Raw genomic sequence first — 12,505 nt, forward strand, 5'->3', positions numbered from 1 at the left:
TTTTTTTTTTTTTTTTTTTTTTTTTGGTAAAGAAAGAGGGAGAAAGGGGAGAGGCCAGTTAGCCTCCAACACAGCAGAATTAAAATCAAAGAACTGGTGGACACCCCCGTATGCTTGAGAACAGGGCTACATTGGCGAGCCAATGTCAACCGCTCGCTGTTCTGCAGCAAGAGCCTTTGGGATGGGATTGAACTGCCGGGGATCCCTGCCGCCCTCCCCTCCCGCCTGCATGGAGGAGAACTGACCTCTGAGGAAAGAGAGGATACGGGCTGGCCCCCTGCGCTCGTTTTGGACACCCGGTTAGGTATCGGACAGTACTCTCTCAGTTAAGTTTTTGTTCAGGCCTGATAACAGGAAATCGGAGCCTCGCAAACTGAAGCAAAGGAAAAATCAAGACAGCAGAAGGGCAAAAATTTGGAGTGGGTGGGGAAAATAAAAAATTAGAGAGAAAAAAAAAAACAGAAGAAAAGAAAAATACCCAAAACAACAWTAAAAATATTTTGTAAGGGGGTATTAAAACTTTTATACGTTTCAGTGCAGGGAGGTGAAGGACACAGACACAAACACACACGCACACACGAGACTGGGGTCCAAATGTGAAATAAGTGAGGCAAGACACAAAAAGGAAATCAAAAGAATAAATATAAAGAAGAAATTGAATTACTGAAGACATGCACCTCGATTTTACGGCCCTCTACCACGGTGCCGTGTAATTTCTCCCTGGCCCTGTCTGCATCAGCACTATTCTCGAAAGTTACGAACCCGAATCCCTGCATGCAGCGGGAGAAGGGGGGAAAACATGCACATCGTTATATATTGAAATACTGATCTCGAGGTAAACAGAGAAAAAATATCACAGTATGAAATCGACATCAGCACAACTCAGCAATAACCTCCTAGAGTCACATTGTCGGTTCATGCATGTTTCATAAATGAAAGAAATCAAATTCAATAAAATAAAGGAGCTGTAATCATAATAAGAAAAACAAGAAGAGTAMTTAAAAAAAAAGAAAACATAAAAGCAATTGAGGCCAGACCAAAAAAGAAGTACAAAGTTACTCGAGACAATTTTGGTTTGCTTTCCAACACTAAGCCCTGCTCCAGCACAGGGAAGCGGGTGAAGCCCAAAGGGGGCTTCTCTCCTGTGGCTGCTAATTCACACATGCTCTTGCAGGACTCCCCCCAGCCGCCCTCCCGCCCCACAGTACAGGACGTTAATGCTGAGGAGCGCTCGGGTCTCTTGAGAGAGCGCTCCGAGAGCGAGCGGCGCTGCGACGTCGGGCACGGCATCGGCAGCTCTGCGGAGCTTTGGGCAAACCAAACACTCAACCTTGCTTTTCCCACCTGCAAAACGGAGACAATAACAATTACCTACCTGAGGGAAGGGTGGAGTGGAAGGGCTGTTTGCAAAGCAGCGCTTGAAAGCTCTTCAGGGCACAGCTCATGCCTACGCCTATGCCTGTAACTTGCCTAGCAATGCGTTAGGCCCTGAGAGTACAGGCAGGGCATCTAGGTGGCATCGAGATATAAACATTGCATACAATGAAGATTTAAAAGTAGCAGGCATTATTCTAGTCAAAATCACCCACAATGTTTCAGAATTTTTCTATCTACCAGTATCATGTTGGGCTTGTGGGCAAATCTGACCACCGAAACGCTGACCGAAACCATCTACTACTATCACCACCCTCATACCTTGCTACCAGATTTTGTTTGAGGGGGCAAACTCTGCGTCACGGGTGGTGAAAATCTCTGCCTCAGGATGGGACTTGAGCAAAAACGACTGAATCCTGAGCTGGGACAACTGCAAAAGCCCAAGGACTATTACGTGCTCCTCTAGGAGTGAGGCTCACCRGGCCCATGGAGCCAGGCGCAACATTCCCGCCCCACACGGGCCCATCACCGCTAACCCATGGAGCCCTTTAACTGGGCTGGGCCCGGGCTCATGGACACGGACAYGACGGCACAGAGTGTCATGGGAACCAAGCGCCATGGCTAAACGGGCCAGGAGTTGAGCTATCCATAAGCGTATCTGACTAGGGAAAACTGTGGTGAGGTATTCTTCACGCTGCTGGACAGCAGGGACAAGCAAAATGATGTCGCTGCAGTCTCTCCTTTTTAACTTGTCTAATTTTTAAAAAGGTRTCTGAAGAACAGGAGTAACTTGTTCCTGCAGCTTGATATAAATTGCTTATCCATGTAAYGTACGGACAGTAATCTCTGCCGGCACTAATACCCTCGGGAGCAGGAAGAACGAAGCTTGCATTCGATGCGATGGCCACTCTTGCTATTAAGGAGAGAGCTGGGTAACGTGAGTGACATAAAGCTGTGCCTGGTCACCAAAACGGCATGCCAGCCTCGCAGCCCCTTCCTGCAGCTCGGCGTCAGTACATGGACTGAACGGGAAAAAAACAGCACTTGGATTTCTAAGCGGTGTTAGCAGCAAGACACAAGCCAGCCATCATTCCTTAGGTGCTCTTTAAAGGCTTCTGCAATGGGAATCTTAGAAAGCCCAAGCCATTTGACACGTGCATGCTGGTCTTCATCATCCACAGCGAGATATCCAGCGCAAAAATGTTACACGTTTGTGAAGGGCAGCTTTTTATTATTTCATGAACAGCAATAATAAAAGAACATAACTTGGATTTGTAATGTTGAAATCAATGAGAGGTCTCCTACAGGCTCCACCCCAGTAATCTAAGGCTTCAGATAATTTAATGTTTCTAGCTATTAAAAAAAAAAAAAGCTATATAAACAAACAGTGCCTTTTTCCAGCATAAAAGTTTTCCATTGAAATGATTTAAAATTTGGGCTGCAACAGAGCAGGGCTTACAAGTCAGCCCCAATGTACTCAACTCTTGAATGTGTTGTAGACAATTAGGATGGGAGGTCAGAGCAAAGCTGATATGGGGGCATCTATGGGATCAGCTTTAGAGAACTCAGCTTTTAGAGGAAAAGGAGACTGAGAAACAGAGCAGAATGTCTCCCTCTGTCCTATGTAACGAGTTAAGAAAAAAGCATCTTGAAAATTCTGCGGGGAAAGGGAGGTAGATACTCCCAAAGGAAGTTGTCCATTTCCCCTGTTCTCTCTTTACGCTTTTTGTTTGTTTGTTTTGTTGTTCTAGAAGATCCTTTGAAGACTGAATGGAATTTATGTCTTCTGCGATGCCGTGAACTGAAAAGCTGGAGAATAGAGGCAAGGAATTTTTTGAACATGATCTGCGCAGAATGGAAGCAAACTAACTAAAACTATTTTAATTCACATTTATGGCTAACCAGGGAAGTCTGTATGGGATTTTTAAAATAAAAATCAAGTGGCTTCAAATTGATTTTGAATTTTTTATATTTTTAGCAAATTATATCAAGCCAGGGTTCAATCCACATGCAGACTATCTCAAAGTAATAAACAATGTGAATTAAAACAGAATTAATCATTTTGATTCTGAACACCGTAACTCATTAACCAGGATTCCTGGCTTATTGACAGATTGCTCCTTTGCTTGTACAGCTCTGCTGAAAATCATTTTGTGTCAATACTGAATTAACATTTCACAGTTGGCTACGGTACAGCTGGTATTTGTCCCCTTGGTTAAAGTCTTCTTAATACACCTCTTAGACTTCCAAATTTTCCTCAGGAAAAAGGAGGTGAGCCAAGCTTGACACTTCCGTTATTTCTAAGTTTCAAAATGAGCAATTATACACGTGGGAGAAAAAGAATATTTCATTTAATTCCTTCTCACAGATGACCTGCAAAGAACAGGGATTAATTGCACCTAAATACATATACAACCAGCAATTCTTGTTTCTACCTCCCAAGGTTGCCTTGCCCTTGAAAAGGAGCAGCAGATTAACAGCAGTGGCCACTTTAGATTTATAGCAGCCACTGGCCGGCCCCACAGAGGTAGCAAACCATGGAGGCGGAGGAAGGGAAGATACCATCCTGCGTCAAAGAAAATTTAGGGTTTCTAAAATCCCGATTACACAAATAACGGGGCTTTAGTAAGTCTATTATGGTAACAAGGCTGAATTTTTCAACAGTTTCCTTCCACCAACAACTGCCAGGGACTTATTTCAAGCATCAGTTCAAGCCTCAAAGTACCCAGCAAGCACTAAATATTCCCAGAGGTCTCTAGAACTTGAGAGTAATTTGTAGTGCCAGACTAACCCCTTTTTCACCCAAAGCTTTATTCAAAGGGCCTGAAGAGACCGAGTAACTGTCACCCTTTTAGTCTGGCCTCAGACTCTGCAATAAATAACAAGCAACATGATGAGCAGTGTAAAAAAATAAAATAAATGTATATATATATAATATTTGAATGCTTCCATCTCTGAAGAATGAGAAAGAAAATTTACCATGTGACCGTAAAGGGAGAAATCAAAAGCAGACGGTTCTCCTGGGTGTGGCCAGAACACAGAAATTAAACAACAACAAAAAAAAAAAGAAAACAACAAAAAAAAAGAAAATAAAACAAAAAAAATACAGAAAATAAAAACAAAGGAAACGAAACAGCGCCCCTTGAAATCCATGCATTGTTAAACCCTTCGTTTGTCACTGAGTTTACAACAGTCACCTCAGTAGCAGCAGCTTTGTCTTGTACCACTAGAACAGGCAGCCATCGAAGGGGCCTTCCCTTCATCTGCTGCCAATACCAATTGCTTAAAAAGCCGGGATTTTTGGTTTTCCCATCTTATCTCCATACACAGATCGTTTTTTTTTTTTTTTTTTTTTTTTTTTTTTAGGAGACTTCAAAAGACGGCCAAGGAAACGAGGCGCTTTTGGCTGCCCGTTCCCAAGGCTTTTGGAGGCAGCAGGAGAGCTCCAGCTGGAATCCACCTGAGATGAGCAGCCCTGGGTGGACGGGCAGAGGCAGCAGAAGCCCCGCACGCCGCAAAGCGGGAGGGCAGCCAAGGCCAAGCGAAGCTGCCTTTGTTCCTGCAGCGCTCCCAGCTCCTCCTCCGGCTYGCGCGTTGCGCCTGGCCCCGCGCGCGCAGCCCCGTGAGCCAGAGCAGCCCRGAAAAATAATCTAAAAAAAAAAAAAGCTCTGGTTTTTAAAGCAGCCGGGTTATTTTTAAGCTGGGTCACTTCCCCAGTCCAGGTTGGTCACTTCCCCAGTCCAACGGCTCTGGCGAAACCGAGGGAGGCAGAGGGCAGGAATGAATGGTGGGAACGAGGCCAACGGGCGGCTGAGCGAGAACTTCTGGCTTCAAAGAGCAGCTCCAGCCCGTTCACACGAGAGGCGTCGCGGCCCCACGTTTCCCGAGTCCTGCCCTCCCTCTCCTCCCCTTGATCCAGCAGCGGAGTCCGTGTGTCCCTCCTACCACGYGCTGAGGGAGCAGGTTCGTGGCTACACCTCCCTACCCCCACTACCAGAAAAACTAGGGAGAGGGAGAGCCAACCCAAAGGCAATCTTCCCACAAAGCAGTCCTAAAACCTGAAATGAGGGCCTAGAAGGTCAGGTCACTAACCTCCTGCAACAAAACTCACCAGTAGCAGCAACAAAATTTTCTTCAGAAACACCACAAATGTATCCTGCAAGGGCCTCTAGTCCCTTGATGGATATTTTCCTCTGGATTTCTCCCTGCAGCTCAGTCCAGGACACTTCGTGGGGACCTCAGAGGCCATCCTCTTTCAARGACCCTGGTTTCCCAAGCAGAAGGCAGTGGGAAACATAAGCTTAGACCACCCTGCAACTATGAGCTTGCCATCTGCTGCAAAAATTACCTCTTGCTATTGAAAAAACCAAAAACTGCTCCCTCTGCAGCCTCGGTTTTGCTGTGTGCTGAGGCACCGTTGGTCTGAGTGTCACAGAGGGCCCCTCTTGAACCTCCACGCTGGGCACAGCTGAGGAGCTCAGGCCTCCTCTCCACCRATTCCTTGGATGTCACTGGGATCTTATTTAAGGCATCACACAGGCAAACTGCACTAATGCTTCAACCATGCCCACTTGTTCAGCTTAGGAGCGATGCCAGAACAGGCTGTGCCCCTCCTGACAAGGGGGGCAGGAGTCCCTCCTCTCAGCTTCCTCCAGAGCTGCTTTATTCACAGCTCGGCGAAGTGCCTGGCAAAAAGCAGCCCTCATCAGAGCACTGTCTGAAGGCACTTCAGGTGATTCAGAGCTCAAACTGCAATGGCAAGCACAACACAAATGAAAAAAACAGCTAGTTCCCTAGAAACAACAATGACAAAAAAAAAAAAAAAACCCTTTGTGAAGATTGAAGTCATTCCATTATACAAGCTGAAGAATAAAACTGAACAAAAGACAAGTGGTCTTCAAAATCTGCACGTTGTTTCCAATCTGCAGCAAAACAGCATCAGCATGAAGCCAGCCAGGGCCGCAGAAGCGAGCTCAGGRGCAGGCAGAAATCCAGGGAAGAAACACCAATCGGCATTGCTTGCACAGGAGAACCAGCACAGGGCTCAAAACTAACCATTCACCACCTCCTCCTCTGCTGCGACACAGCGAGACACCAAACACCCTCTCCAAGCAGAGCGCAAGACCCCCGGGCTTTAAGCAGCTGCCATGTGAACGACTGGCTCTTGCTCACACAGAGACCCCACAGAGAGCTCATTCCTTCTGAAACACCATTCGGGCTGTGGAAGAAACCAGGCTGCTCATCCCAGGTGGACTCCCAAGCCCGCCTTCCTGCGGCCGCCGTTCCGGCAGGGAGCTCCCGCCGCAGCCGGGCTGGGACAAAGCGCCGCTCGGCCCCGGCGCGATCCCAGGGCAATTTGGATCTCACCATTGCACCTTGTAGAGATGGACACAACATATACACAGACTATACACCCTCAGGAGCCCGGGGAAGGGGAGGGAGCATTGAGAACACAGCACAAGGCAGGCAGCAGGAGCATCTGCTTTCGGATTCCCAAAAGAGAGGAGGAGGAGAAGAAGAGAGAGAGGTTTCATATCATTAGATTAGAATGGAAACCACAGGGCAGGTAAATGCATTCAGATTTTTGTTTTCCTAGGGTGGAGGAAGAACCCAAGAGTGAGTGAGTGGCCTCCAGAAAGATCCATTTCCTTTGCTTCACCATCAGATCACCAAACTGCTTGTTTTTCCAGTATGTGAATACCAGGTGCTTCGTGCAGCTACACCCCACTCAAACACTGGGGCCTCCCATTTTCATGCTAAGCAGGAATAGTCTTGCATTTTTTTTAAACTATGAATTATTTAGGATAGAGAAGGATACAAAGATACCACAAAATCATTCTTTGGGTGTTTTCTTATTCTGTTCAGATTCTGCCCCATCCCTTACATAAACAGCTATCAGTTTTGCAACTACTTTTCGCTGTTAGTTGACAAAAAAGCAGTAGAAAACTGTGTTGTCAAAAACTGTAAGACCATCTCTTTGGATTGTTTTCTTTTTCATAGAGTTCAGAATAAAATTCTCATTTTATAGAGTTCAGAATAAACTCATTTTATAGAGTTCAGAATAAAATTCTTTGAGGAACTCTTCAGCAACAAGTTTTGTTTTAACTGAAAACCAGAAACCTTGGTCTTTAACAATTGCACAAAATGTAATTTTCATAGTCATAAAACAAGTCTTCACAAAAAGCCCCCAGTGTTTGTATAGCCTAGAAGGAAAAGGGCAGCTGTGGGTGTTTAACACAGGGCGATATGGATGAAAGAGTATGAATATATGGGGAGAAGAAAACACTGTGCTGGAAAGCACAGATATGGAGAGGGATGAGGGATAGAGCTCCATGTTTTTGTCAGGCCAGTTATTTTTGTTGTTCATTTTGCAATTACTTTCAAAACGCAGAGATTTACTAGAGACCAGAGGCTATTCCCAATGGCAAACAGGAATAACCAAAATCAGGACATTCACAGATAGCTCTGGCCTATAAATTTGTCAGGAAAGAGCAGAATAAATATCCCAGAATCACAGAAGGGTTGAGGTTGGAAGGGATCTTGAGATCGTCCAGTCCAACCCCCTTGCTCAAGCAGGGACAAGCATCTACAAACTCATCTGCTTGTTCTGGTAAATCCTATAGATTCTTGGCCAAAAGGAAGTAAAATCCTTAAACTAAGACATACAGACATGTATTTCTTCATATTACTATTATTATAGAAAAAAAAAAGTATTAGACACATCTGAAGGATAGGGGAAAGTGCTAAATCTCACTTCCTATGCACATACACCAACTGCTTTCTGGTTTCCAGATAATACAGAGACTGAAGAGGTTCAGAATCCACCTTTGGTTACACCAGGGAGGATTTGCAGAGGGCTCTGAACATGAACACACTCTGTAAGTCATGTTGAAGCAAAGAGGCCACCTGAAGACAGTGAACCTCAAATCCAAGGGAAAGGCAGAGACTCTACAATGAAGCTGCTTAGCTGAATTGCAACATCAAAATCTCATGTGTGCATGCACACATGTGTGCACACGTGTGTGGGGGTAGTAGGGAAATTTTGTTTTAATTGAAAATGGGAATCTTAGCATTGATTAAGTCAAGCAGAGTATAGACATGCACTGTGCAAGCTTCCCCCATAGAGCTTTGGCAATGCACCTTGCTCCTGACCTGCAAAACTCCCTGCTATTCCAGTGCTGAACCTCCTGGGCAGAGAGAGAATCACATCCATTTGTCATTGTGGTGATATTGGTTATGTGAGGAGAACCAATTGCCAATTAGGATAAAGATCACTGCATCTCTCTGCATTTGACCTAAGCAACATTTGAAATCTCTTCTCTAGAGAAATAAATTACCATTAACACTCAGCAAAACCTCCCTCTTGGCATATCTTTAGAACAAAAATAGGTGTGCAAATGTAACTGCAACGGGGAGAGGTCTGTGTGGGGCAGGACAGGGAGAATGAAGATTCTTTAATTAATTATGAAATATCTCAGACATGAAAGGTCAGTATCTCAGAAACACTCAAGAATTTTGCAAATGAGAGTTAAAAAAAACCCTTCCATATATGAGATGTTATAGTCTCTAATTAAAAATGTGTTTGGGGGGGTGGATGTTTTTAAGCTCCCATCACACCAAGCTGCTTTACCTTATTTTGCCTTCCCCACAGGACAGCCCATTGCCAGTGCAATGGGCACTAACTGGTATGAAGGCCCAGGTAGCTCCCTATTTATTAAAAGGGCTGGGAAACCTGATCCCATTTTACAGACAGGACTGTCCAGGAGCATGTGGACATTTTGTCCCGAAATGACCCTGCTCATCTGGGTCTTGAATCAGAAGGAACAGGAGACAGTCCCCAAATGGCCCTTCCCTTCCCCCCCCCCCACACTAACTCCTGCCCAGCTCTACAGAGATTTTCTCCGGGCAATGATCTGCCTTTTATTTTGTGCAATCAAAACAAGAGAAGTGGGTACAGAAACAGGACTTACCTTGGAGCCACGCTCATTAAAGATGATCTCTACATCAAGGATTTTGCCAAATTGCTGTAAAGACACAAGTTTAAAAAAAAATTTATTTTTGGTGATCCATTTTTTTTACTTTTGGGGGCTGGCTTAGTGGAAGAAGAGAGGTGAGAATATTTCCATTTCTAGCCTACAGTCAGAGGCATAAAATTCTAGCAACATGACCCAGTTCTCTCAGGTTAGGGCATGCAGATTCTCCTAGTCACAGAATCCAGGTTTTCTCACAAAAGTTTAAGAAATAAAAACAATATCCAGAATGGTTTTAGAAACAAACTGGCTATATTTTTGTCCCTTAATTTAAGTAAAATCTCCTTTCTTCCTCTGTGAAGCACATGTACAGAGGAGTCTTAATTTTAGAGATATATATTTTTCTCAAACAAGTTGTATGTCTGAATAGTTTTCCCACTTCCTTTGCAAACAGCTTCCATCCACCTCATTTTAATCTCATTCCTTGAAGTAGTTTTAAGGTAGGTAGCAAATGAAAGATGGTAAAAATGCAAAGGTGATGCTTTCACAGTTAGGGAAGTTGCTGAGCACAGCCCCTGGACGTGTGATTCTAAGACACTGCCACAACGTTCTTAATATGATGCTTGGCCAATTGTTTAAATTAACATTCCCACATGGAGTCAAATGCATATGTTGCTCTTTTCTCAAGTGCCCTCCTTGAAAGACTTGTGTCCAGACTTGCATATGTGTCAGTAAACTAAGATGACCGAAGAAAAGCTTTGAATATGTAAAGCAATACAAATCTATTAAGGCCCCACTTGACAAGTATTCCGTGTCTGTCTGCATACAAAATGCCTGCAACAATTCCAGCCATAGCCTGTCTGCTTCCCTTCTTCACTCTTAAAAAGGAGATAGTGCTGTTTAATGAACAATGGCTCACAGATGTTGCTTTTATTGTTGCATTGTTCGAGGACAATACTCTGTCTTCTATTTATCTCCAGAACAACTGAGCGCACAGTATCTGATGCTCCGTGAAGTCTGAACAAGACTGACGGAAACACCAGCAGTGACTGCACCTCCAACACCCAGCAACTGGGCAGCAACTGGCCACGCTGGGCCCTTTGGCACCACTGCTTTGCAGAGCACGGCTGAAACACCTTCTGTGTCTGGCTCGGATACTGCACGCTTGGTAGGGACTGGCCTCTTACAGCCCCTGGGCACTGGCTGCTTTGCGTTATCTCCGTGGCATTTGGCCTGGAAAGATCTCAGCCACGAGCCTCCCTGGGCAGACGGTTTCACACTGCAGTTCTGTAACTCACTGCTCCTCTTCCCTCCTGCCTGGGCTCACCGCGACGGCCCCAGTTTTCATTCGGACCTGTAGGTAAACTGATAGAGCTCCATCTTGGAGAGAACTGCACACACAAACATGAAAAAAAAACAAAGAAGATTTTGATGGTTTTATGATCTGTATCAGCTCAAGAGGTCCGGTGAGTGCCAGGGCAGCTGGAAGCGGGGAGAGGGGAAAGGAGCACTCTCCCTTAGGGCAGGATCTGACCCAGCCCAATTAATCCAGCTAACTAGCTTTGCCAGACACCTGCTCTTGATAAACGCCAATCCCTAAATTATTTTAGAATCTTCAGAACCATCCAAAAAATCACCATTTTCTTCACTATTCTGATTTTAAAAGAGAACAAACTGTGCAGCTTCTGGTGTGCAGTTCTGCCTTGCCACCTTCTCCTCTCTCCATGCCCAGCTGGGCCYGGGTACCCAGCAGTACTGCCAGAGCTGCTCGCCAGCCCCCCTCAGCTGAGCTCCCTGCCTGGGGCTTCAACCTCAACAGCAAATCCTGTCCTGGGTGTCATTTCTTCAGGCTGGGACAAGATTCTTCAGGTTGAAGACAAGAGGTCTGACCCAGCTCTGCGAGAAAGGGTAGCAGAGGCTCCTCGCCCTCCCTGTGGGTGGATTTATGCAACTTCCTAAGTGAGAGAATTCAGGTCAAACACCCCTTGCAGTCTTCTGCAGTAGACTAGAGTCACTGGTGTGGTTTGCCACATCTCTTTCCTACTTAAGAGCYGGGGATTTTCAAGGAGCCAGGAAACTGCTTAGGAGAGAAGGAAGAGGGACAGCAGTGAGGCCAACTGCTGTTTGCTGGGGACAATCGGGGACAGGAGGGACCACTCTCCCATGCAACTCCCTGGAGGAAAAACCAAATCCAAGCAGGACAAAACCACACAGAGGAGGTGGCAGGGGAAGCACCCTGGGCTCCTCAAGCCTCTGCTAGTCATTACTACAGGTGCCCTCCAACAGCTCCCAACACCACGCGGCTCGTCCTGGCTGCGGCAGCAGTTGCAGCAGGTCCAGCACTGGCAGCACGTTCTTTTGGTAGCGTGCCAAAATTATTGCCCTGAAGAATGAAAGCAGGGAAAAAAAATAACTAGTTCATTTTAACAGTTTATATCTCCTTCAAAGCTGAATCTAATTTAGTGGAACATAAAAAGGCACTTTGTTCTCTGATGGYGCTTCCCCTATCAGATGTCAACAGCCTACTGAAAACAATGGAAGTTTTCAGAGTTCCTTGGCAAAAGGTCACAAATTTTACAATATAAAATGCCAGGCCATCTAAATATAAGAGTCAACATCAAGCGCCCCCCATAGATTTTTCTAATTCACATATACCTACATGCTGGTGCTTTCCAGTAGACAGAGGGTATAGCTGAATATAACATGACCCRTGGTCAGACCATCCTCAAGGACTAACTCGCTGATCTCTGACCTTGAACATATGGATCCCTGTGCTCACGGGGATTCTTTCACTCAGTGATTGCCATAAATATCATTTTACCAAAATCCCAGGAGAGCAGCTGTGAAAAAAACAAACCCTGGGCAGAGCTCACAGCCTCTGAGGAAAGCACTGCAGCACYACCCATCTCAGCTGCTCCCCACCATGGCTTAAAAGCCTATGATCTGACCAAGGGGCCAGAATCCCCTACCACATGGCAGCTCAAGCAAACAGCTCCTTCCATCAACTGGTTGTGCACCCAACATATGAGGTGTGTGTGTGTGTTTGGGGGGAGTGCACAGGCACCTATACTTCCAGTAATGCCATAACAAAGGAACTACAGAATCCAGCTTTATGCCAGTTCTCCACTTCAAGAAGTGAAGTGACTTTGTGTCAGCTTTCA

At 45.5% G+C, this 12,505-nt stretch overlaps 1 protein-coding gene across 7 annotated transcripts in view; it reads right to left on the reverse strand.

Annotated features, from left to right (window-relative positions):
• The window catches only part of RBFOX2 (RNA binding fox-1 homolog 2), a 122,583-nt gene that overhangs the window by 22,906 nt on the left and 87,172 nt on the right, over positions 1 to 12,505 (reverse strand). For 5 of the 7 annotated variants that reach the window (XM_026052291.1, XM_026052286.1, XM_026052285.1 and 2 more), the window contains exons 4-5: positions 9,345 to 9,398; positions 678 to 770 (exon numbers count right to left, since the gene is read on the reverse strand). In XM_026052291.1, coding sequence (XP_025908076.1) covers positions 678 to 770; positions 9,345 to 9,398 — 147 coding nt within the window. The remainder of the gene's footprint in view (positions 1 to 677; positions 771 to 9,344; positions 9,399 to 12,505) is intronic. The other 2 variants (XM_026052289.1, XM_026052288.1) reach the window with 1 other exon arrangement.

Source organism: Nothoprocta perdicaria, unplaced genomic scaffold, assembly GCF_003342845.1.
Source record: "Nothoprocta perdicaria isolate Ctin4 unplaced genomic scaffold, notPer1 scaffold_86, whole genome shotgun sequence".
In the NCBI taxonomy this organism is placed as follows: domain Eukaryota; kingdom Metazoa; phylum Chordata; class Aves; order Tinamiformes; family Tinamidae; genus Nothoprocta; species Nothoprocta perdicaria.